At 45.8% G+C, this 27,294-nt stretch overlaps 1 protein-coding gene across 1 annotated transcript in view; it reads left to right on the forward strand.

Moving 5' to 3' along the window:
- The window catches only part of ADGRB1 (adhesion G protein-coupled receptor B1), a gene marked incomplete at both ends in the record, with an annotated part of 205,421 nt that overhangs the window by 21,534 nt on the left and 156,593 nt on the right, over positions 1–27,294 (forward strand). The window contains one exon of the mRNA XM_080610861.1: positions 21,772–21,930. Coding sequence (XP_080466987.1) covers positions 21,772–21,930 — 159 coding nt within the window. The remainder of the gene's footprint in view (positions 1–21,771; positions 21,931–27,294) is intronic.

Consider the following 27,294-nt stretch of genomic DNA (forward strand, 5'->3'; position numbering starts at 1 on the left):
ATGGTACTTTGGGGGTCCTCTGGACTGCAGCCGGCCTGGGACATCTCACATGGGCCAGGTCAAGCGCTTCCATTATCCTGAGCTCTGTGCCTGGAGCCATCCTCAACTCCTGAGTGATCTGTATTAATTTCCCTCCCCCGGATGCCAGGAAGGTTCCCCCTTGCAGATCCCTGTCTCCTTGGTAACTGAACCACATCAGATAGATAAAAACAGACTGAAACCCATCAGCCTGCAGAGCCCAAGCAGTGAGATGGGAAGGAGGGGGAAGGATGTGGGAAGCATTGGTCTGGCTAGTGAGATGTACCATGCAGACAGAGCTACTGCCTCCACAGCCACGTGTTTTGTCCCAGCTTCTGGCTTGTGCTATGGCTCCCATATATGAGAGGTCTTGCAGCACATCCATCTCTTCTCAATGCTCTGTTTGGGGAAAACTGTGGTGTCCCCATGTGCTTCTTCTGACCCACTCATTCCAGATGAAGCCCGCACATCTGGGGAGAGGACAAACCTTGTCTCCAGTTGCTTTGTTAAGGGGAGAAGTGAGCATGGCTCAGCGTTAAAGCCAGGGGATGTATTTGTTGCAAGCCCTATGGCTAAGGGCAAAGGCATCTCTATGGGGATATTGGTTGAGTGGGTTTTCTTACCCTATCCCTGTTTGTCCTAGCTTTGGTTTTCTTTCTGCATCACTGGGCTATTTACCTTTGCAAGCATGTCTGGGAGGTCTGCCTCATTTTGGCTTTAAGTCAGAATCAGTATTTCAACAGAGGAAAATGTTACAGAGCAGTAAACAGTGATTTCCTCAGACAAAATAAATCACCCTGCTCCAGGTGTCTTTTCCCTTTCCTATTCACGCCAGGTCTCCTTTCATTCTCACCCACCTCTTGAGTCTTAATCTCTTCTTTCTCTTCCCTCTCCTTCCAGCAGAGTCAATTCCCTTTCAAGCAGATCCCAGCCCAGCATTTACTTTAACACAGACATTTAACATCTGGAACATTTGTCCCAAGACAGCGGAGAAAAAACTCCAAACATCTTGCACTGGATTGAGTGTGCAGTGACCCCATCTTTAGATTTGGACAGGCTGGAGAGAGGAAGGTGGAATCTGATCAGAAGACTGCTTTGCTTAAACTGTTTAGCCTGCATCTATCTATCTATCTATCTATCTATCTATCTATCTATCTATCTACCTATCTACCTACATACTTACCTATTTACCATATATATCTGTATTTCCTTTCACTTGCAAAGATAGGCCTGACTTTGAGTGGTAAAAGATAACATTAGCAGAGGCAGCTAAGAGTGCCAGGAACCAAAGTCCTAACTCCTGATACAGTTCCTTTAAAAACAGCACCAGTTGTACTTTTGGAAGGACATCATTAGACAAGTATTTTCCCCGCCAGTTCCTGGCAAAAAGTCAACATTTGCATTTAAATAGTGCTTTTGCTACCAAACAGAGCAATAGCTGCACAGAGATTAAGATTCCTTTAAGAGAGAAAGAGGAGGGGATGGACTTAACCTCATTGAATGCCCAGCCCATCTCCCATGTGCTGTTAGAAGAGGAGAGATTATTTATGCATTCAAGAGTGTGCCTGCCGGGATATAATCTAGTGCTCTCAGGAGGCTCTGCTTGCTGGAGGTGGAATGAGAAGAATTAAAACTTACAAGTGTAAAACAAGGCCAGTGTAAAATGAAATATTACCCAGTGGTGTAAATAAGTCATGGGCAGAAAAAACCCTCCTGGGTCCCACGTGGATCCGTCTTACTCCATAGATGCGAAGAGGAGCAACCCGTTGAAGGAGTGTTTGATAAACCTCTTTGAAGGGTCTGAGGTGGTTCATGTGAGCCGTGAATGAATCTGTGGGAAAAGATGAGTGATGACACGCAATTGGGTTTCCTCTGATAATGAAACCTTTCTCATAGGTGACCGAGGGAGAAGAAAACACCATTTGGTGGAAAGAAAATCATGTTTTACTCCTGCACTTCCAAGCAGAGCACACCCAGTGCTTTAACCTCTATGTAAAGAGATTCCCAAGTACTCAGCAAGACTTTCTTCGGCAAATATTTGCATGAAGCATAATCAAGTGCATTCCCAAAGCAAAAGCTGACTTATTGGGAAGTTTTTTGCTAGGTCTGCTGTCTGCAGTCTGTGTTTGAGGTTAGAGGTACTCGTGTGGCTCCATCCTGCATGGATGAGGGGTGGGAAGGCACTGAAAACACCACATTGAGCAATGTTTGGGATCATAATGGAAAAGGCAGGACGGGAACTGGCTTCACCACAGTCAGTTTGCTTCTTGAAAGGAAAACTGCTGCCTACTGCTGTCACCTCTCTTCTGATGCAAGTCCATACCTCAAAGATGGCCATACTAAGAGGTTGGACTAAGGTACTTGTACCTGGGAGAGTTTGGCCATGTATGAGAGAAAAAATGAAGGAAGAAAAATGCCTTCACAGTCAGTTGTATTTTTCTGTATACCGATATTTAAGTGCAGAAGCATCTTTGGAGGCCGTAGAGCTGGTTAAGGTCATAGAAAGCTAAGAGAGTCAGTATTGATCCCATGAATCTCTTTGCTATAGGGCTTGTTCGCAGACAGCAGTTACCTCTGCTCACCCAGAGACATGCAGAGCCCCTAAGGCTGCAGCCTTCCTGCCCCAGCAGATCCAGCACACGTTGGTACAGTCTCCATGGTGGCTAAAGGAAGGATGTGTTTAAAATAGTCTTTGTAGAAGCATTGTCTTTGCAGGCTGTCTCCAGGCATTCCAGAATCCATAACACATCCAGATGTACAACTGAGCTAGTAAATCCTGGCTTTCAGCAGGGCTTTTTTGACTGGTAGCTGAGCCCAGCATGCCAAGGTGGTGCATCAGGAATCTGTGGACAGATTCAGCACTGAAGAGTCCATGGGTCCAGAAACCAACTCAGCAGATGTATGGGGAAAATAAGGTCAATTTATGGTGATTAAAACATAAAGTCACCACCTTTGAGCAGAACACACTGTTAAGAGCACAATACTAACATTTGGCTTGTCCATCAATGTTCCCATCATGGGTCTAAATGATTCATTTACCTATATATTTTTGTAGCAGAAAATATAATCCTATGTGGGGTTTTGTATTGCTTCTCATCCCTTCCAGTGTGTGTAAGGCTTTTGGTTATGCTGCAGTTTAAGTGCCAGATCAGAGTCTTTTATTCTGGGAAGGAGTTATTTTATGTGTTTGTAATAGTATGTGCAGTTGTACAGATGCATGAGAACTTGTGAAAAAAGAGATCTCGTTGGGGCACTGAGGTGAATTTTGGGATGTTTTGTGGCAAAAATCCTCTCTCCTACTTTGACTTACAGCAATTAAATCTATTATATCTGTGTGCTTGTTAACCATTGCCTTGTTTGGCTTTTATCTCATGCATGCCTTCCAAAGTAGTTATCTTAGTCCCATCTAACCACAGCAGGGATCTTCTATGCAAAAGGACCTGGTGCCTGGTCCTGCTTGGGCTTTCCCTGATGCACACTTGGAGTCTTCCAATAGTGTTTTTTGAGCTGGTTGAGGGCATTTTCCTACTTTGCTTTGCCACGTGGATGTAGGGAAGCTGTACCTGCAGGTGTAATTTGTCAAGTAATGCTGCAGTACGGCTGCAGTATGTTCCCCCATCCTGTTTGCAGTCTTTGACATATTCAGCAGTCCAGAATTCACTGCCCACCAGCGACAAAAGGTATCAGACATTGTCCTGATTTCTCTGTCACCGCAAAGCTGGTCAACCAGTATGAAAATAGTTTCTTAGAAGTCAGAGCCTAATTCTTGGGGTAAGAAAAGGTTAACGACTTTGGGAGGAAGAGAAAAGCCACTGTTCGGATGCTTAAGGATGCTTAAAGAACATTGCAAAAACAAAGAAATGCAGTGTTTGAAAGGAAGGGACACAGCTCTGGCTACTGGGATCCTTCATTCTCATAGGGAACATGAAAGAGCTAAAACAAGGCAAATGCCAAGCCGAGATTCCCCATTGCTTTTAAGGACAGGCCCCTAGGCATGATCCCTGTCGGCAGAGCTGTAACCCAGCTCCCAATCAATCTCTCCTTCCTGAAATGTCACTAACCTGCACTTAAGTGCACTAAGACTTTCCAGGCTAATTGAAATTCTGGGCCAGAGTCAGGAGACATTTGCTTCAAGTAGTGTTTTAATTGTCTGCTCCCCAGGCTGGTAACAGAATATTTTGCTCTTTGCATTATTCAAGGAGCCACAAGAGCCCAACCTTTCCCCTTTAGGTTCATGCCCCTCCTTTCTTGGGTTGCTGGTTTGTTCTTTATGTGGCCTCTGCTAATGCATTACCTGTGTGCAGCCTCGTGTGCCTGCTCAGCCAGGGATCAGGAAACCTCAAACATCCCATCTGCTTAGATGCAGCGTTTTGATTCAAGCTATTATCTAGCAATAGAGGCCAGCCAGAAGGCATGGGGCTGAAATCAGGCCCCTGTGCTTCTTAGCCTTGAGTTATCTCTTTTATTAGACATAAGAGGACTCCTTCTTCCTGTGTACAAGGAGGCACTTTCAGTTAAAACCTTCCATGTGCCATTTGCTGTAACCAGAAGGTAACAGTCTGGCAGAGAGTAAAGGAAGATCCAAACTGTCTGTGGCTTTCCCTATTCTTCCAGAAATGCTGCTTTGAAGTCACTCTATAAACTTCTATGAGAGCAGGTGGAAATCATGGTACTATTTCAGAACACTGGAACAGGCTGCCCAGGGAGGTTGTGGAGTCTCCTTCTCTGGAGACATTCAAAACCCGCCTGGACACATTCCCGTGTAATCTTATCTAGGTGTTCCTGCTCTGGCAGGGGGATTGGACTAGATGATCTTTTGAGGTCCCTTCCAATCTCTAACATACTGTGATACTGTGATCTGTGATACTCACAAAGCATTGGATAATGCCGGGCATTCTCAGGAAAAGGTAAAATGAGCATTAATGAGCATCCAGATCTTCCAGGTCCTGTTGAGCAATGGTTGGCCTTGGGTCCTCACCACCATTTCTCTATGCTGGTCCTGGAGGCAGTTTGGAGGAACAGGGTGATCCACCTCCCTTTGAGAACCTGCCTGCCCTCCTTACGAGTTGCTGGGATCCTAAAAGGGTCCAACATGGACTTAGCTATGTCATCATCTATGGACCAGAATAGAGCAGAAGATAAACCTGCCTTACCTGCCTATCCTGGTTGTGGCTGGGGTAGAGTTAATTTTCTCCCCTAGTATCTGGTTCAGTGCAGTGTTTTGGATTTAGTATGAGAATGATGTTGATAATACAGTGATGTTCTAGTGGTTGCTAAGTAGTGCTTACCCTCACTCGAGGACTTTTTGGTTTCCTATGCTCTGCAAGTGAAGAGGGGCACAAGGAACCAGAAGAGAGCACAGCTAGGACAGCTGACTTAAACTAGCTAGAGGGGTATTCCATACCATAGAATGTCATTCTTAGTATATAAACTGGAGGGGAGCTGGATGACAGGCATCAGATCACTGCTCAGGGATGAGCTGGGCACTGGTCAATGGGTGGTGAGTATTGAGTATCACTTGTCTTTCTTGGGTTTTAGTCCTCTATCCCTTTTTCCTTTTAATCTTTATGTTGTTGTTGTTGTTTTAATTATCATCATCATTGTATTTTACTTTGTTTCAATAATTAAAATGTTCTTATCTCAACCCATGAGATTTGCCTTCTTATGATTCTCCTTCCCATCCCATTGCAGAGGGTGGGAGTTAGTGAGCAAGTGGCTGCTTGGTACTTAGTCACTGAATGGGGTTAAACTACGACACTGCCTTACCTGCCTTATGGGCTATGTTGACAGGTACCATACCTGTCCAGAGTTGTGGGTTTGGTTATGGTCCCTTTCTGGGTGAAGCTTGGGACTGAGGGATCTGATGGGGTTTGAGTTGCACCAGGCTTAGTAAAACATACACACGACTGTTTCCATCTGAGATCTATGTCTATAGATCATATACAGCAAAATTTGTCTTTCCTCTCCCAGTTTCAGCACCCTGTCATCATATTCTCCATCATGATCAGAGATTGATCAGAGACCCTTGCAAGCTTAGAAAGCAAAGACAGAGGGAAGATGACTTCTCTGAGATAATGCACCAGGCTTCTAGCAAGCCTGACTAGAAGTCCTGAGTCCTGTGATGCTGTTGGTGCCTCTCCCTTCAAAGAGCATAGATCCTTGTCAACCTGGCTTCAGTCTTCTCTACAAGGAATCATAGAATCATAGAATAGTTACGGTTGGAAAGGACCTTAAGATCATCTAGTTCCAACCTGATCATGTCCTGAAAGGAGACTGCCAAATGGACAGTCGGATGTGACTGTGAGTCAACGGGCAGAACACCTATGTAGAGCAAGTTCACCACCTGCCTGCAGCAGGCAGCCTTGTTCCTTCTCACTTTATGCTTGTGTTTCCTGCTCATTTCAGGATCAAGTATAGGTTTCTGCTTGTGGTTCCTGCTCGTTTTAACCACTTACAGTTCTCTGCCATCTCTCCTTTCTGTATGCTACAAGAGAAGGATTCCTCTCACCAAATGATAACCTCAATGTCTAAGGAGGTCATTTGGTCTCTCTAAACAGAGAGAAACAAGCATTTCTGGGGTGAAATTCGTCTCACCCTGAAGCAAGATGGTGAAATACATAGCCTACATGCTAAAGGTTCTTATTTTCCTCCTTTAATTATGAAGTGCTCTGATAGCCACATCTGTACCGTAGACTTCTAAAACTGAGATGTTGCTCACTCTGTAAATGCTTTGGAAGGTTGTATGTGATCTCGCAGTGAGCTGAGAATACAGATCAAGCTGCTTTGCTCTTACTTCCCTTTAAGTCTTGCTCTGCAGAGAGAAGTGGCTCTTTTGAGCATAGGAAATTGTATTTTATGTGTAACTGATTTGGAGTTCCTAAGAGCTCTGTTCACCCATCAATGCTCAAATGGCTCCGTCCTTCAGGCCACGGAGATGGAAGCATGAGTTATTCCTGTTATTAATGATTTCTAAACCCAGTCTTTCTAATAAGATGAACTCAGTCTTTTTTTTGCTTCCATTTCTTGGGTGTAGCTTTGCCAATTTCTCTCTCTCATTCCCACACATTCCCACACTCCCTTTTGAGAAGGGTTGTGAAGGGAGAGGCTGAGTGTGAGGGAAAACAAGGGAAGAGACAACCCTGAATTAGCACACCTGGACAGACTCTTTTGGAGTGGTTGAAGCCCATTCTTCCCATCTTTCCTCATGATCCAGTTTTACCATCATAATTTGTAAAGTCTCCCATCATGAGGCTTCCATCATGAAACACACAGACACGTTAGGTCTCACACCTCATGCCAGCAGACACACCAACAACTAAATTTGGGCCTTTTATTTTCAATGTCTAAAGTTGGACCACTTGAATACCCTCCACTTTAAGTTTTTTTGCAGTTTTGGTGGCCATAAATGGACTGGTGCTCACCTTCAGACTGCTTCAGCCCAGGAACACCTTATGGGAAGCACAGGGAGCACTGTGCTATGAAGAAATAAAGATACACAGATACTTACTGTGTACTAAGATGCAGTACTCAGGACAAAGTGGGCTTGAACTGCAAATTTCAGATTAGACATGGATATAAGCTAGATTCAGGAATGCAGGGCTGAATCTTGAAGTCAACTGAATGTTGACTTTGATGACCACTTCCACAGCTGAGAAGTGCTGATGCTAACCCTTGTGTTTGGGTACTAACTAAAAACTTCAGAGAGATGTGTTGTTGTCTGTAAAATCCATGGGTTGTGCCAGATCTACACTTGGCCTTACTAAACAGCTTGGCCAGTAGATGTTGCTCTTAGCTCATACTAATGTGCTCAAAAGAGATATATCCAACATGATACATTTGGGAACTCTGAAGCCATGCAATGCAGATTGTCCTTCACACAACTTTCTGCTTTTGGCCATCATGGACTATCACAGTTGACCACAGAGAAAGATTAAATGCAGCAGTGATTTGTAATTAATAGATGTAATTATTATCTGTGGTTTGCTTTATGCAAAGTAAGAACTGGTGAACAAGTAGTCAATATTTCTAGGGGAGGTGTTGGATTGTACTCAGAAATCCAACATGGGCATCTGCAAAGAGGGAAATGATGGGATTAAACCATGTTAAGAGAGGTTGGAGTCAAACAGGTATTGGTCTGGGGGCTGCAAGGGCTGTAGCTCCCTTTTGGAGTTGCCCACCATGATCCTTTTGTGCCATGTGGAAGCGGTGCTATGTGTATCTGATGGATAGGAGTCATGGAGAGAGGAATGGGGAGCAGGAATGAACTCCTGGTATTGTTTTCATGTTGTTAGCCAGATGACATTTAGCAATATTTCTAGTTTCATGGAGTGTTATTGGCTCTCCATCCTGAATAGATATCTCAACCCCTCCTGATTCCTCTAAGCAGCAACAGTGACAAAGGTAAAAATGATGCAGAGAAATCTTCCGCCGTCAGTCTCCATCCTTTATTCTTGTATGGATTCTTTTCCATTCAGGTTGGGGGAATGTGCTGGGAGGGAAATACATCCTTGATCTGTTCAGAATCCACACTTTTGTGCAGAAAATCTTACAGCTCAGGAATGTTTGTCTGTGTTTTCTCATAGAAAATATAGCTAATGCACATGATGATTAACATTTAAGTATAGTCAATAATTCATAAAGTAGCTTGAATCTCTGTATATCTATTAATATATCCTCTCTTCTCCTCTTAACTCTCCATGCACATTCACGTCTCTCACTATAGTACCAATCACAGCAGTATTTAGGTACTACCTATTGTAAGCTTTTAGGATCAAGGACTGCCTGTGACTGTTTTGCCCATAGGGTGCCAATCCCAAGACAGCTCTCATCTTAGTCAAGACCTCTTAACACTGCTGGAATATAAATGACAAGTATGAATAACAGGAAAAATCATTTACAAATGCCTGGGTAAATGTTGAGCTTTCACAGCATCTCCTTATCATTTGTGCCGATTTAATCTCTCAGTACTGAGCCTCTCTTTACTAAGCTGGACCTCAGACTAAGGGAATTTCATGTCAGATTTGTCTGTAGGAAAGACTGGGTTTAAGCAGGACAGACCTTGAGCTTTGTTGGCTGAAGATTATGGGTAGCAGGGGCTGCTCAGCAGGTTAAAAAGTCCTCATGGAGGTGCTTCAGATGTTCCTAAGAGGAAAGGCTTTCCTTATAGCAGTCAGAACAGGAGAAACCAGAGGGAGACCTCACCTGTAACAAGGTAATATGGCAACACACGCCATTCTGCACCAAACCATTATGAAGAATAAGAGCTCAAGTTGTATTCGGGATAAAAACACAGGATGAGACCACAAGTCTATTGCCTGCAGGACCAAACGGAGTTACATTTCCTTGTGCCACTCTGGGACTTTGAAGGGACCTGACGTGTGAGTAACCCTCTCTCACCACTGATAGAAGAGGTGATGACTTTGGAAACAGTTGTTTATAACTCAGATTAAGAATTGCTTTAATCATTATATTCCAGTGTCTCTTAGGGATCTGTGAGGGAATTGCTCTGCCTGCAGTCTGGTTTATAGTGCCCCAACTTCAGATTGTCAGCAGCTACTCAATGCACAAACCACACCTTAACATCAATGTCAAAAGATCAATATTAACCTCTTAATTGTAATGCTGATCAAGGTTGATGGCATTGATTTCTTGCCCTTGATGCCAGGGCATGCTGGATGCAGAACTACTGCTGACTCTTTATACTATCATGAATCAACCTAGTGGCAGCTTTTAATTTGGGTTCCTCCACTGGTTTGAAGATATCTCTGCCTTCTTGGACTGTACGCGATGGTCCCAGCTGCCCATGGGACACACTGATGAAACCGCTGGCACTGACTGCAGGTGTTTGCTATGTAATAAATCCCCTTCATTCATCTGCAGCCAGGATTCCCAAGGTGGATCTGCTCATTCCTCCAATTTCTCTTTCCTACCTTAAACCCTGCAGATTCAAAAAGATCTCCCTTATATCTACCCTGAACTTCCCCCGTTTCAGTTGAAACCCATTACCCCCTGTCATATTGCGACCATGGTCCAATCAAACACCCCAAGTCCCCGAAAGAAGAGGAAGATGGTGCATCTCACTGCCTATTTCGTAGCTGTGTTTTGCTCCATCAAAAGCATAAGGTCTGGAAGAGGAGGGTAGAGGCAGACAGATTTGTTCCTTATCTTCATGAGCTATCCTGGTTCAGTAACCCCATCACCTTACTCTGGCTACCTCACATGCAGGCATAGCTCTACATTATTTCCTCCTAGCATGATCAATGCTGGGACTGGGTCTTACCATGCTCAAACTGGTCCTGGGAATTAAGCCATAATGTCATTCCTGATCCCAGTGGGAGTGGTCAACCCAATAAAGAATCTCAGATGCCCATTTTTACAACGCAGTCCCTGGTCCCCAGCTTTCTATTTCAGACAGCATCTGTCCCAAGGGCTATTTTAACTGCTCAGCACACTGGGCATCTTTTCTCATCAAAGTGACCTCCTGAACTCCCTTGGGATGCAGTCCCGATTGACCTCCACCTTTGCCTTGCCGATCCACGCGCATGCATGTCTATGCTGATATGTCCTCTCTGTGCTTTGCACTGAGGTCTGCAACAATCTGAAGATGCAAACAGTGTGTGAACTCAGCTCTGATGTGATTTATACAGTATCACTCTCCATCCTATCCGCTTACACACACATCAGCATTTAACTCCTCTAGTTTTTTTCACTCACCTTGCCCAAATGGTACATGACCCAACCATGTCTGTCCCCTCCTGATGGGGGGTCTTCATAAAGGCCAGAGGCAGAAACTACACACATATACAAGCTTAAAGCCTGCTCCCTTCTGCAGTGAAAACCCGGATAACGGTGTGTCAAAGGATGAGCAAGGCAGGCAGGATTAGCATCTTCCCACTGCAGGATGAGTGTAACCGACAGCTCTGCAAAGGAGAGGACACCGAAGGAAGAAATGCCTGCTGACAACTAGCTTGTTCGCCAGCCTTTGTCAGAGGTGCACACACATCGAGCGCTTTCATGTGGCTTTTCAGCCGCCTCCGCTCCCCTTCCAGGCAAAAACCCTTATTACTGACATCTCTGTGTGAAGAGGGCTTGGCTGCACATATCAAAACATCATTAAATATTTGGTTTAATAAGTGCCAAAGCAGCTGCCTCAGCATTGCACCGGAGCTCGCATTCCTGGCTCTGTCTTGGGAGCAGTTACCGGAGCCAGGAGTGCTGTCAGCCACAAATAGTGTCTGCAGAGCAGCGTCTCCTTGGCAAAACCTCTCTGAGCAGGGGGACACACTTGGCTCCTGGGTTGTCCTTCTGGGTTTAGTTTATGTCCTCGTATAAGATGCTTACCTGAAGCATCTCTGTGCTGTACAGAAGGCTCCCTGTATTGTGAGCAAGTCTTTCCAGCCCCTCCCTGATTCACCTTGCAGAGGCAGTAACAGCACAGCCCTGCCTTGCAGGGCTCTTGTGAAGAGAAATATGTTGTAGCTCGCCTAGGATTGAGAAACTGAAGTCTTGGGGACCATAGAAATCCTTCAGCTGGACATGCTGTTGAGGAAACAAGCTGAAATTGCTTGCAAAGCTCTGGGTGTTGCAACATGTCACTGCATTTATGGGTTTATGCAGTGTTCAGCAAGCACTTTATACCCTTTCAAAGCTGAAAACACCTTTGGTGAAACAGAGACCCTTCAAGGCAGGGCAGATGGAACATGAAAGGAAAATGTCACAAATACTCTTCTTTGGTTTCCTTTTTACAGATTCATAGAATCATAGAATAGTTAGGGTTGGAAAGGACCTTAAGATCATCCAGTTCCAACCCACCTGCCATGGGCAGGGACAACTCACACTAAACCATGGCACCCAAGGCTCTGTCCAACCTGGCCTTGAACACTGCCAAGGATGGAGCATTCACAACCTCCCTGGGCAACCCATTCCAGTGCCTCACCACCCTCTCAGTAAAGAATTTCTTCCTTAGATCCAATCTAAACTTCCCCTGTTTCAGTTTGAACCCGTTACCCCTTGTCCTGTCACTACAGTCCCTGATGAAGAGTCCATCCCCAGCATCCTTGTAGGCCCCCTTCAGATACTGGAAGCTGCTCTGAGGTCTCCACGCAGCTTCTCTTCTCCAGGCTGAACAGCCCCAACTTTCTCAGCCTGTCTCCATACGGGAGGTGCTCCAGCCCCTGATCATCCTCGTGGCATCCTCTGGACTTGTTCCAACAGTTCCATGTCCTTCTTATGTTGAGGACACCAGAACTGCACACAATGCTCCAAGTGAGGTCTCCCGAGAGCAGAGTAGAGGGGCAGGATCACCTCCTTCGACCTGCTGGTCACGCTCCTCTTGATGCAGCCCAGGATACGGTTGCTTTCTGGGCTGCGAGCGCACACTGCAGCCGGCTCATGTTCATTTTCTCATGGACCAACACCCCCAAGTCCTTCTCTGCAGGGCTGCTCTGAATCTCTTCTCTGCCCAACCTGTAGCTGAGGAAGCTTTCAGGAAAATAGTGTCATTCCTTTCAGGAAAGGTTTCAGTCAGCCTGGGCTGCACAGTTGGATTTGAATGTGTTCCTATATTTATCCCTGTATGGAGGCATGCATCTATGCTAATGTGTCCCCTCTGTGCTTCGCACCGAGGTCTGCAATAACTGGAAGATGCAAATAGTGTGTGAACTCAGCTCTGATGTGATTTATACAGTATCAGAGGGGTTCAGGGCGGGGAAGCATTTCATTCCTCCCCAGTGGTGCATGCTGATTTTTGCTTCACAAGTCTCTTCTCTGATATTTTGCCTGCTCTGCTTTGAAATAAGTTAAGTGATGAGGCCTCTACGGCTTTCTTAGGGGAAGACTTTTCCATTGATCTCCAGCTTCAGACTAAACACTCCTTTCTCACTTCCCTGCCCACCTCCCACACTCTTTCCACATAAATGATCTCTCTTTCATCCCTAGTGTTTCATTTGCAGGGATTCATGTAATAAACACAGCTTTATGTTAGGTTTCCTTCAAAGATGAGCACTGTTGCCTCATTTCCATCCTCCTTAAAAGCGATTTGCAGAGCAGGGGGAAGATTGAAGCTGGTCCTAAATGTTTGTCCAAATTGGGCCTCATTACCTTCATTTGCAGAGGTTTGTGAATGTTAAGGAAATCAGTGACAGCTTTGGCCACTCAGCAGCTTTGAAAGATCACATTTTGAGTACCCAGAAGTGAGTGACGTGAGCAGCTTTTTGAACGGTGATGGGGAATAAAGGCTTGACCTTGAGCTGTCTCTGCTCTTAGCACATCTCTGTTACAGAGAAGCATAGGAATAAAGTTAAGTTAGAAGCGGCCAACCAAATGGGAGAGCATCAGAAACTGTCTTGTTGGCCAAATGAGGGGTCTTTTCACTCTCGATAGCAGTGGCTACAAAAAGAAAGCAGCAGAACAAGCATACAGCATCCTTCCAGCCTTCAGCATCTTGCAGCCCAGAGACCGTCTGAGCAAGAGCTGCTGGCTTTGCATCTGTCGCATTTGGTGGGTTTCTCTTTTATATGTTTCCCTATCTATTTTTTGTATTCATAGAAACTTTGGTGCTTTTTCATGCTGTGAGAAGCGTTGCACAGTTTGACAGTGCTCTGTGCCTGTGAATTATGGCTTTCATTGGTTTTGCACCTACCTCCTGTTGGTTTTATTTGACACCCCTCAATTCCAGTATTGGGAAAGGCAGTTCATTGCTCTTGTCACTCATGACCTTTTATTGCACCTTCAGCATTTTCTGACTCCCACTCATCTCCTTTCCACAGAGGAGAGTCCTAATATATGGTTATGACTGTTAATATAGAGTTTGTCAGAGAGAAACACACACAGCACAGAAAGGATGAGCCTGGCTGCTCAGATCAATGCCCCTGTTCTGGGTGTCCCTCATCTTACTTGCTGCCTAGCCTAGCTTGGAGTTTACTCATGGTTTGCACATGGATCAACCTTCCCTTTCCCTCCACCCCTGAGAATCCCATAAAAAGCTTTGCAATCCCCAAACTCTCATCTCTGAATTCACTGTTTTCCGTAGGAGAATAAGTCCTATAGCCCTTCAGGTATGGGACCCTGTTGGCCTGTATGGCATTCCTGAATGTCCTTTAGCATGGAATAATGGGTTTCACACCAGGGATTGATCCCTCTCCACAGAGGTTATTCCTTGTCCATAGTCCTGTTTCGCTCAGCAGGTTACCAAGATGCCTCTGTCTGTCTTGTTTCTTTGATCACCTTTGGGTCTTTGTGTTTAATTAAATTTGGCATTAGCCAGACAACCTAACAGAGTTCATGACACACAGTATGGAGAGGAGAGGGTACTTCCTCCTCGCCTTTTCATTTTGTTTCTCACTAGATCATAGAATCACAGAATGGTTTGGGTTGGAAAGGACCTTAAGATCATCCGGTTCCAGTGCCCTGCCATGGGCAGGGATGCCTCACACTAGACCATGTCACCCAAGACTCTGTCCAGCCTGGCCTTGAACACTGCCAGGGATGGGGCATTTACCACTTGTTTGGGCACCCTGTGCCAGTGCCTCACCACCCTGACAGTAAGGAACTTCTTCCTTATATTCAACCTGAACTTCCCCTGTTTCAGTTTGAACCCATCACCACTTGTCACTACAATCCCTGATAAAGAGATCATTAATAGAGATGTCATGTTCGTAGCATCATTCATCAAAAGCCCCAGCATTCAAAAGAGGAAGACTGTAGAGAAGGGCTGGAATGAATGATTTTGCTTTTTAGGGAACTTTGGGGTTAGTTTTGATATTGGTGTGTACAATCTGCAAAACAGCAAAGGGTTACATGGGGTTTATTTCTGAAAAGGCAGAGAACGAAGCACTGGAGCAACTCACTTGTGCTGCCATAGGCTTTCATCGCATGAGATGTGAGGAGGGGATATGTTCCTTCCTGAAAGAGGTTTTTCCTTTCTTCCACAGAAATAGCAAACTGAATGCATGGCTCTCCAGGGAAAGATCACTGTTTTGTGTAATAGAAGGTTGTCTTCAAAATAGTCCCTTCTGGACTTGTTCTTTCCCAATATAGCAAGAGAGGAGAGTGATAAACCCCTGTGGAGCAGCTCTCTCGCTTTCCCCATTGTATAACAAATAGAACTTTCAGATGGTGTAAGACAATTTCACGTTTAATCTCTTTTCATAGAATCACAGAATGGTTTGGGTTGGAAAGGACCTTAACATCATCCGGTTCCAACCTCCTGCCATGGGCAGGGAGACCTCACACTAAACCATGGCACCCAAGGCTTTGTCCAACCTGGCCTTGAACACCGCCAGGGATGGAGCATTCACCACTTCTCTGGGCAACCCATTCCAGTGCCTCACCACCCTCTCAGTAAAGAATTTCTTCCTTAGATCCAATCTAAACTTCCCCTGTTTCAGTCTGAACCCATCACCCCTTGTCCTTTCACTACAGTCCCTGATGAAGAGTCCATCCCCAGCATCCTTGTAGGCCCCCTTCAGACACTGGAAGCTGCTCTGAGGTCTCCATGCAGCCTTCTCTTCTCCAGGCTGAACAGCCCCAATGTTCTCAGCCTGTCTTCACATGGGAGGTGCTTCAGCCCCTGATCATCCTCATGGCCTCCTCTGGACTTGCTCCAACAGCTCCATGTCCTTCTTATGTTGACATTCGAATTATGTTTCATCCTTCCTTCTATTTGCATAAGAAATAGCAGTTTTTTTCTCAGTAATTTGGGAACCGCTGATGACTCTCAGGCCCTCGGGTACTGTGACATGAGGTCCACTATGAATATTTCCAGTGACAGCACATAGAACTATGGTGGCTTTATCCATTCTTGGCATGTTTTTCAGACACAAGATGTCCTGGCCTGCCAATTCTAAGGGAGCTGCCAACAAGATGTGTCTGCAGCTGGGGTCAGTGGAAGGCTAAATCCACGAAAAACAACATTGGAGATGGATGTGTCAGCAAAGCCCCTTTTGCTGTGCTCTATTGATTGTTTTGTGTTGATTCCTTAGTTTCTGCTGTTGACGTTGTCATCTAATTTAAGGCATTGCTGTTAAATTAAAAGGCATGATTGACTGACTGGCGTCTGAGACACATCACAGCTGTCAGCTGCAGAGATAAACTCAGAATCAGGATGCAAATCTCCCCAAAGATCAAGGGCGTTGGAATGAAGAGTCTTAGTGGAGCTCTTTCATTTAATTTGTAGTAGGAAAGACCTATTCTTTTGGTATCTCTGCTTAAGATTCAGACCAAGAAATGCCAAATACCAACTTACCGGCCTGTTCTGACCATCTTGAATTCTTCTCCATTTAACTGTGGAGAATTAGAATGCATTGGGTCAGCCTAGCATAAAAAACAATTTGTTTTAGTATGTGATCATGATAAGAACCAACTGAGGAGGATCAAAAAGCCCTTTAGAAACCGAATTAAAGGCCTCCCTGAATAACAGTCTCCATGGGACTCAAAAGAGTCTCATGAGCAGCAACCTCATTGTGCAACAGCCGCCTTGGCAAAACTCAAAGAACCATAGAATGGTTTGGGTTGGAAAGGACCTTGAGATCATCCAGTTCCAACCCCCTGCCATGGGCAGGGACATCTCACACTAGACCATGTCACCCAAGGCTCTGTCCAACCTGACCTTGAACACTGCCACGGATGGAGCATTTATCACTTCTCTGAGCACCCTGTGCCAGCACCTCAGCACCCTCACAGTAAAGAACTTCTTCCTTAGATGTAACCTGAACTTCCCCTGTTTCAGTCTGAACCCATCACCCCCTGTTCTATCGCTACAGTCCCTGATGAAGAGTCCCTCTCCAGCATCCTTGTAGCCCCCTTCAGATACTGGAAGCTGCTCTGAGGCCTCCACACAGCTTCTCTGAACAGCCCCAGTGTTCTCAGCCTGTGCAATTCTCATGCTAGGAGCTAGGACTGTTCTCAAAAGCCAAAGAACATAAGCTAAACTTTGCTCTATGATTGAGGTTACAGCTGCTGGATGCAGTGGGAACCTCCGGAGCTGGAGACCTGAGCCACAGCGACTCCAGAGAAATGGAATAAATAGCCAAGTGAGAAGGGCCTGTGGTTCTGCAAGTCTGTAGCTAAGCAGAACTTTCCTAAATGGAATGGTTTGGGTGTGTGACCTTCACAGGAGTCAGTGCCTTTGAAAAACAGCTTCCTTCATAAAGCAGTTGCAGCAGACTCATTATTTCTGGATTAAGGACAGATGGCAACTCAACTCGCCTCGATCAGCAGGGTGCAGCAGTTTGTTGAGAGCTGATGAAACGGGGCTCCAGGGAGAAAAGGGTCTATCTGAAATAGGTCCCATTAACTTCAGTGGGATTCTGCATTGTATTTTGCATGGTTTACTCATTTCCCAGCATTAGAAAGGTCTCCTCCAACCCCATGCTTGAAATGTAAGAAGGGACAGGACAGGGAATTGTGCAGCAGGAAGGTGGTAAAGGACATTTCCTAGAAGATGGGGAGTTCACTGTGTATGGTTTTGGTGTCCTCAACATAAGAAGGACATGGAGTTGTTGAAGCAAGTCCAGAGGAGGCCATGAGGATGATCAGGGGCTGGAGTACCTCCTGTATGGAGACAGCCTGAGAACACTGGGGCTGTTGAGCCTGGAGAAGAGAAGCTGCGTGGAGACCTCAGAGCAGCTTCCAGTATCTGAAGGGGGCCTGTAAGGATGCTGGAGAGGGACTGTTCATCAGGGACTGTAGCGATAGGACAAGGGGTGATGGGTTCAGACTGAAAGGGGGGAAGTTCAGGTTGGAGATAAGGAAGAAATTCTTTACTGTGAGGGTGCTGAGGCACTGGAAGAGGGTGCCCAGAGAAGTGGTGAATGCTCCATCCGTGGCAGTGTTCAAGGCCAGGTTGGACAGAGCCTTGGGTGCCATGGTTTAGTGTGAGGTGTCCCTGCCCATGGCAGGGAGTTGGAACCGGATGATGTTAAGGTCCTTTCCAACCCAAACCATTCTATGATTCTTGAGGGTTGTTGCAGCTCAGCAAGCCACTCCTGAGGAACTGGATGGCGTGGCTTGAGAGCAGCCACTGCAGTGACAAATCCCACTTGTGTCTCTTCTGCAGCACTTGCACTGGGCTAAAAGTACCTGTCAGTCACCGCTGCTCATTCAGTTGTTACCCAGCCACCCCTTTCCAGATGCTTCCAAGAAGTGGGCACAAGAGCCAAGTGTTTTCCTCATGGCACAGCAATTCTTTCCTCAAGGATGGGATGGGTATAACTTCATATAATAGGCCCTTAACCGCTTGTTTACAGCCCCACTAAAAAAGACGTAGACGTATCACCTGAAGCAGTGAATGACTAGACCCAGGCAAAGAAGGAAGATTTCAAAAGGTTTATCTGACAGCTAATAAACAAGATAAATAACATACAGTATTTAATTTGTCAGGACCATGGGACAACCTGATGATAAAAAAGGACTACTCCATAAAGTGGGGAATACCTTTGTCTTGGCTATAAATGCCTGTGTTGATTTAGTAAGCATTCTGGTACTTCTCTAGCTTCTCTTTAGGACTCACAAATTGGATGGAAACTGAGGAATAACAGGGGGAAGGAAGTTATCTGTGCTCAACCTCATAAAGAGATCTCATTCCAGTTAAGGGTTTGAGACCGTGATAGTTTTTGTGTTATTTGACTGGTTCTCCTGTTGCTGAGGATAAGAAGTCATCAAAGACTGGAACCTATACTGTCCTCCACTCTTTTTGTAATAAGAAAAGGCAGCACCTATTTCTATATATTTTTAGGGGTTATTGTCATCATAAATAGTTATATCTTGAAATGCAGAGCTGTTTTAATAACCCATCATCAAACTGGGGACACCATGACAGGCAATCAGACTAGGTAAGCAGTCTGTATTTGGTTTACAAACACAATATAAACCAGCCTTTAAGACACTGGAGCAATAATGCATTTGAACTCAAAAAACATCCCCAGCAAATAAATCTCAGCCTTGCAAAGGGTTGTGTGGAGCTGATTTCTCCCTTCCCCAGCCCTACTCCTGGGCTGCAAAGGAGTAAGAGTAGAGAAAGACATACTTAAAAGGTCAAGCAAAGAGCTGATTAGCTTCTAAATACATCTGGTTACACATATCCTATCGATCAGCTCAAGCAAGGCATTAGAATACCTGTCATTATGCCAATGGCCTCTCTGGTGACAGAAACACAATCTGTCTCCCAGCAGGAAATGGGAGGGACAAGCCTGTTTCCCCGTGCTCCGTTTTGCCAGCAGAGAAAGTGACTTTCAAGGGAAAGACAATATTCAAGGTCAAATATTCATTGTGTGCCAATAGCAGCCCCATCCTCCACACTGCTGCCAGGATCTCGGAGCACCTTGCTGGCAGGTTCACTAACCTGCATTCCCATCCTGCTCTAGTTTCCCGTGTTATTCTCAGTATTAAGTACCTAAGCAGCTTCCACTGCGTTCAGCGGGGTGAATGTTGCTGAGCACGTGTTTATTTTCACTGTCTCAGGAGCAAAAGTAGTGCAGAGCTAGGGGTTGGCAGGAAAGTATGACCTCATGGCTTTATGCTGTGGAGGTGATGAGTGTCCTCCCATCCCTGTGCAACGGGGTTGCTGGTAACATCCCTATATTGACGTGACACCTTGGTTGTTGAGGACCCTCATATTTTCCAGACAGCGTTTGTATTCTGCCTATGGTGTGTAAAGAGCAGCAGAGCTCACAGCTCAGAGGAGAGCCGTGATCTCCGTTGCCTCATAAATAGCAATACAGAGAGGCTGGGAGAGCTGAACTGGATCATTTGCATCTCTGAAATCTCTGACTGTTGGTGAGAAAAGGAAAAGGGGCTTTATTTCATTTTTATTTTAAAAAGCAGCACTTGTCTTTCTCCCAATGTTTCCTCTCTTGAATAAGCCTCGCATTTTTAGCTCATTATCTTCGGCTGTGCTTGAGCACGGCACATAAGCTGCATTCCTTGGACCTGAAGCATCTCCAAGGGTAGCTGTGGGTAATGAGAGAATACACAGCAGGGAAAGCAGCCATCTGAGAGCGGCCACCTCGGAGATGAAGGGGCATTTCTGCTCCTCCTCATGAGGTGGACAAACGATGGAGCAGAAGCAGCCACCAGCTGTTAGAAACAGAGGCCTATGTGAGCAGATTTTAGCTTGCTGCATATGGCCGGTGAGGAGTGAGCTGACTACTGGGGAATATGACAGCTTATCCATCACTTGAAGGGACTGGTTCATCCCCTGCTGTCTTTCTACAACGTGAAACCCAGCTTTGCTGGGCTTCCCACAGGCATCCTGCTGTAAGGCTTTGGACTGTGGGAGGCAAGCCAGATTTTGATGGTCCTTGCGGTACATCCTGCCATCAGCATTTATGGACATCCCACCAGGGTCAGTGGTTCTTGGCAGCAAGATGGAAAGATGCAGGGTGGAGAAGGCTGCAGAGGTTCGACATCTCCCTCCTGCAAGTGGCTGGATCATCCCTGCGGCAAGGGGCTTGCTGGTTCTATCAGCTTGCTGTAGTTGGTACAAGGGGGAAAGCTGCGTGTTGCTGATGCTGGGACTCAGCGTGGCTGTGTAGGGATGCCAAAAAGGCACCTTCATCTTATGGTGCTCACAGATTGCTCCTCATGGGTGCTGCAAGGATGCTGCAGGGGAATATCATCCTCCTACCAAAGATGCCATTAGAACAGCGCATCTCTGGGGCTGATGGTATCTGCAGTGAGGGGAAAAGGAGTGTCCTCTTGGGGGGGGAATGAGTGGTAGGACCGTTACCCCATCCCAGCTCCCTTGTGCTGTCTGCACATAGGCACATGGGTTCACGTTGGGAAACTGGGGGGAAAGACATCCTTGTGTATCTTGAAGTGATTTTTGCAAGTTACTTCTGAGGCTAGGAGCCAACAGGTCACAAAATGGACAGAGGTTTTGCTCAAAGGAGGGGACTTCTTTGCCACAGCAAGCACAGGAAGAGCTGGACTAGTTAGAAATGGGGCTTCAGGAAGGCAAAGTCCCAGTTTAGAGAAAAGGAATAGAATCATAGAAGCAACTTGTTAGAAAAGCCCTTTAAGCTCATCCAGTCCAACTGCTCCCCAGCACTGCTAAGGCCACCACTAACCCATGGCACTGAGGGCCTCATCTACACGAGGTGTGAATACTTGCAGGGACGGTGACTCCAGCACTGCCCTGGGCAGCCTGTTCAGAAGGAATTGTTCCTCAGCTCCATCTAAACCTGCCCTGGTGCAGCTTGAGGCCGGTTCCTCTTGTCCCATCCCTTGTTCCTTGGGAGCAGAGCCCAGCCCCTCCTGGCTCCATCCTCCTGTCAGGCAGTTGTAGGCAGCGATCAGGTCCCCCCTGAGCCTTCTCTTCTCCAGACTGAACCCCCCAGGTCCCTCAGCCCTTCCCCATCACACTTGGGCTCCAGGCCCTGCACCAGCTCCATTGCCCTTTTCTGGCCCCGCTCCAGCACCTCAATGTCTCTCTTGTAGTGAGGGGCCCAGAACTGAACACAGGATTCGAGGTGCAGCCTCACCAGTGCCGAGTACAGGGGGGATAATCACTGCCCTATTCCTGCTGGCCATGCTGTTTCTGATAGTTGAAGAAGAGTCAATAAGAGGCAATGCTTCTCCCTTCCATTTGACTTTCTGCACTACCCTGTTGAGTATAGTCCTACCACATTCAAAGACATCCCAATCTGGGGGTACGGCAGTGGGTACATTGCAGGGTCTGCCAGGCCAGCATCGCCTCGGCATCCTGGGCGCTGGGCTCTCACCGAAGCTGATGGGGCTTTTCTGGATTTTGCCCAGGTGGTTGGAACCCGTGGTCGGCTTGGGGCGACTGCACCAAGGACTGCGGCGGAGGCCTGCAGACCCGCATGCGCACCTGCAAGCCCCTTCCCAACGAAGGTCTTGTCTGCGAGGGAGTCCTGGAGGAAGGACGGCTGTGCAATAGGAAGGCATGCAATAGTAAGTGGAGGCATGTTCCCTTGCACGCGGGTTGCTCTTCCCAAGGAGGAGCTTTGGCCTCATCGCCGTGAGCGATGAAGGATGCTCTGGAGGCATTGGTGATACTGCCAAAGGGCCATGTTGGAGCATCGAGCCCAAGGGAGCATGAGACTTCGGCTGTGCATGGCCCCGCTCTTCCCTGCCTGTCTCGCGGTCACGCATGCACACATGCACGTGCTGCCACACTTCTTACACCTGCAGATACACACCTTCACGCTAAAGGACAGGGGTTAATCTATAAGAATCTATAAGTAGGCTTACACTGGGTATTCATATGCAGGTGATCGATCTGCCACCCATAGCAAAATACGCACCCTTAAAGATATTTCTTTGACAGTTGGAGCCTCTCTCCTGAATAAATATAGCATGCTGCTAAGAGAGATGCTAAACTCATTTCTTTTTAGCTTAGTTCACCTTCCCAGTCAAGAGCAGTGTTGTATTCTTTTACAAAATGAAGCTTACATGTTAAGATGGGAGAAAAGAGAAAGATCTGGCCATTAGACAGACAAAACACAAGGCCTGAGCAAGGCAAAGTCTTTGGCAGATGCTCCACTCCTTTCCTGCAGCACAACCTCTTTCCAGGTCCTCTTCTCCACAGCACAAGAGACATTATCAATGCCAGTCAGCAGTCAGATATTGATGGGTTGACCGAGTGAACCTCAGCACTTTCAGCCCCAGTTCTTACTTTGCATCAGCTGAGTTGAGAGAGGGATGAAGAGGCAAAAAACAACAGCAGAAGCTCAGCCCAGCAAATGCAAGTGAATGGCTGGTTGTAATTATTCCCTTCTTTTTATTTCAATTTCGTAGTAGAGGATGTTTAAATAACTCCTCCAACTAGCCAGATAACTAGGGAAAGCTCAACTGTCTTCAAAGGCAGGGAAGTACCTCCTGATAAAGGGGAAGTTCAAACAGAGGGACATAACTATGTTCCTCTAAGGGCTAAAATGATTTCATGCATTTTTTACCACATCTATAAATTTAAATCATGTTGCAATTAGGCTTTTTCCTTTCTTTCTTTTTCTTTTTTTTAATGAAACCTTCAAGTATATTAAATTTCATCTCCTTGACTCACAGTTGCTAATTTCCGTCTGAGGCTCACCCACACTAGAGATATTTAATCTATGTCCCTATGCTTGCTTGTGACTTTGTAGTCATATTGCAACTGCAGCTTGGGTCAGTGAGGGAAACAGTGCAAAGACTTGGAAGCTGAACCTGAAAGGAGGTCCAACTGTGGGACTTGTGTCCGAATGGAGTTGGAGGAAGGGCTACGCTGGACATGGTGGACAATGTTATTAAGGAGATGGTGGAGATGGTGTTGGATGGTAGAAGAGGCTTTGTAAGTGTGGCCATTCTTTGAACACAGGGCACATGGGACAACAGGCAAAATACTGCTTAGGGTACCTCTCCTGTGTTGGACAAAGATGGGAGGACCCAGCCCTCCAAACTCTCTTCGCAGCACATCCTAAGTGCAGAATAACCTGATAGTAACGTAGGCTGCTATTACTCAATAAATGATTTCGCTTATCTTCCTGTCCTCATTCCATTACATACCCAGTCAACTCTGGTTCCAAATTGCAGTTTGTTCAGCTGGGCTTATTTGGCAGGAAAAGGATCTTTAGCTGTGGAAGGCCCTAGTTTGAAAAGAGAATACACCCACAGAGTGGGGCATCACAAACTGGTTTATCCCTTTGAAATATACAAGTTAATGCTGATTAATTTTCCCCAGAGCCTCTTTGCAGACAAACTGCTGGTCCCTGTTGTGATGCTTTCATGCTGACAAGCTAGAAAGCATTTGAGGGAAGATGTGAGCAATTAATCTATCAAGAAGACTTACCCATGCCCATCTGGAGTTCTGTGTCCAACCTCAAGATAAACCTATATCTCTTCCTGTCTACCAAAGCTCTGTGTTTGGTTCTGAACTCACTCCTCAGTTGCCTTTGCAGCTGTGCCCAAGAGAAGTGCACTTTTGACTCAAGAAGGGCTTATAATGTTTTTTGCACATATCATTTCCTTCTCTTTATTCTGATCTGTACCAAAACCTGAACAGATTTAGAACTAGAATACGAATCCTAGTTTAACTGTGCCACTGTTATCCTCATATTGACTTTTGCTCATAGATTTGTTAGGGATGAATAGAAAGTTCATTCTTGCACTTGAACTGTTATTTCCTTAAGTGTTCATTATAGACTGTGGTTAAATAGATGCAAATTCATTGTTTTTAATTAGATAAAAGAAGAGGAAAAAGGAGAAAATATGAACCAGACAAAAGAACATCTTTACCCTGGATTGTGTAGGATTTCAGTAGCTTGTAATAACACTTTACTCTCTCTCCAAGTATTGTGGAGTAGCAGATACCTTTGTTTTCTAATGGGAAACAAACAGGAAAATACATTCTTTTCCTTGACCAAAGGGCTATCACTAATCCTGATAAAACAGTCAACCAAAACAGGGATGAGCACCTTGTTATTTTCCTCTTTGCTGTGAGGGTAAATTGAAACGTGTCCAAGGAAAATGATAGCACCACTGACAAGTAAAATCAGCTGGCCAAGTTAAGTTAGAATAACACAAAAATCACCACCACCTTCAAAGCAAGGGTAAAACCCTCCCTTCTCTTTAGCTTCTCTTTCCCTCCTTCTGCCAAAGTGCCTCATTAGCTGGTGGGTGATTAGCAAGAATGTTTTAGCTGGATCTTTAGTAGCAGGGAGAGGTCTTAGACTGATACCACATTTGGGCAGGTTCTCTATGGGAACATCTTTGGGAGCTGCCAAGATGAAGTTTTGTGGAGGATTTGTAAGGGTTTCATTGGTTGTTTTATTTTGCCTGGCCATTGTAAATGTGTTAGAGGGATTCAACCTTTCTTGCCCCAAGGTGGACCTTCAGCAGGTCTCAGTATGCAGCAGTGGGAATGGTGGTACTCAGCGTTACCTCTGGCAGCTTGGTCATTGAAATCTAGGTATAGCCACATGGTGGTTCCCAGAGATGAGTCCAAACATGTTGTCTGGAGGCCATAGTGTAGTTTGAAATCACTGCACAGAGACATCTGAATACTCCACAGATACCACTTGTATGTGGTCTTTATGTTTCCCACTCACTTGGGCCACCATTTCTGCTGCTTCATGTAGTGCAGTCCCTTGCTTGATGATCCTCATCTGGCTGAATTTCCTCAGGGATATATACCCAAATCCAACAGCAGGCAAGTTATCTCCTTGGGCAAAACCCAAAGCTGCAAAACACTGAAGAAAAACTAATGAAGGCTCATCCCAAACTGGAAAGGAAACTGCCTGGTAAGAGCAGCTTGGCTTAGGCAGAGCTTTCCTTCATGGCAGCTCTTCAGCTCAAGAGACATATTCTGAAGGACAACATTCAGTGTTTGTTATAACTGATTTTTCCTTGCTAGAGGCAAAGGACTTGGTGATATCCTCCTCTCCAGCACAGACAGGGGAGATTTCCTCCATCTGTTTGATTTGGCCATGAGCTTCTGTTTTATAGAGGGAGGGGAAAAAAGCCAACTGGTGTGGTGGCAAGTGCTTACAGAGGAGCTTTCCAGGCTCACCCTCTTTGGATGGATGAGGACACCTGCTCTTCTCCACTGGTCCCTCTTGGCTGTGTGGTGTTAAAGATGTGATTGCTCACAACCTGGCATGCAGAGGGTCCTCTAAGGAAGGCTGAATGGGTGATGTAGCACGACAACATCCAGACCAGAGGGAGGATGTTATAGGTTGGACCCTGGTGCTGGAATTGGGCAGTGCTGCAGGAATGCAAGAACAGAGATGCAGGCAGCCTGCATCTATTCCTGGGGAATGAAAATGAGCAGAAGAGCCAGCTGAAACCCTGCCATCCCATCTGGCACCAGCAAACCCATCGCTGACACTTATGAATATGCAGATTGGGCAGATACATCTCCCCTAGCCTGGGAAAGGGGAGGCCACATCCTGCCATCAGGTGCAGAAGTGTGACACCGGAGCAGCCCTGTCAATCCATGCTGGATTTCCAGCAACAAGCCTGTTCAAGATCTAGCCCTTCAGCTGTGTTAGTGGTGTGAAGAAACACGTGTTCCACATGACATTCAAAACATGAAGCCTCAGTCTCTTCCTCTGCCGCCCCTGATTTTCATTAAAAATAGACTTTTTGCTGCAAACACCAAGCTGAAATATCCTGTAGGAGCATCTTCATTCCCCACAGGCTAAAATACATTGCAAGCTGGAAGAACTCCTTGCCTGTAGGAACTTGCTGCTGCTTGTAGAGACTTCACCCTGACCCTACTTTTAATAGTGGTGCAGATATTTCCTATCTGGGGGTCACTCATCTCACCCAGTGACATTTGCACAAATCTCAGATGTTCAAAATGCTTTGGGCCACTTCCTTAGATGGTGCAATTGCCATATATCCAGTGACCTCCAAAATGACCCTCTCTACATCCACTGAAGTCTTGCTTTCCAGGGATTGTTAGGATTCTGCTCTTAGTTTTACTCTTTTAGCATCTTCTAGATGCCTCAGAAACTCCATAGCCAACTCCATAACCTTTTCCTTCAGATTTACTGCACTAATATATATATATATATGTATGTTCCATTTAATCATCCCTTTCCACTCTTTGCTCTGGTCCATCCTTTCATTCCCACCACTTCAGCTTGCCTGAATAATTTCCCTGACCCTTTATTTACCATTTACTTTACCTCTCGTGTTTGGGGGATGAGTATAGAGAGAAGAGTGTGCAGCTCTGGTGAGACATGCTTGGATGTTAAACCCTTGGCCCACAACACTGCAAAGTCTCTACATTCGTTTTTCCCCCCTTGGTTGTGCTGCAAGGTGCTGTCTGACACATTACATGTTCTCATTAGAAGTGTTGGTCATCTGCTTCCTCTTCCCACTACTGCCAGAATTACAAGATTATCCTCCCCATCCACATTTGAAAGATGTTTTTCCAAAGTCTCACATGCTTGCTGTCGCTTCAAACATCTCTGTGCTCCCTCCAAGGGTATTATTCCTGTAATCCTCATGATAGCTCCTCCAAGGTGCTGGGTATTTCAACAACGTGCCATCCTCACAGCATGGGGTGCAAATAAAGTCTAGGTCTTCCTTTGATACTAGCACTACTCCTTTCCACTAACCCCAGTGTAGGAAGTGAGCTGTTTAAATCCAACCAGTTCCCCACTGCCTTTATTGTGTAGTCTTCACCCCATACATTTCAGGTGCTTAAAACCCGAAGCAAAGTATTGCTCGTATCAACTTTGCCATGTACATAAGGGACCAGGATTTTCCCTGCTTTACTCAGAACCATGGTTGATTTTTGCATATATCCAAGTCAAAGTCCAGGTTAAGTCT

The sequence above is a fragment of the Psittacula echo genome (assembly GCF_963264785.1).
Source record: "Psittacula echo genome assembly, chromosome: 2".
In the NCBI taxonomy this organism is placed as follows: domain Eukaryota; kingdom Metazoa; phylum Chordata; class Aves; order Psittaciformes; family Psittacidae; genus Psittacula; species Psittacula echo.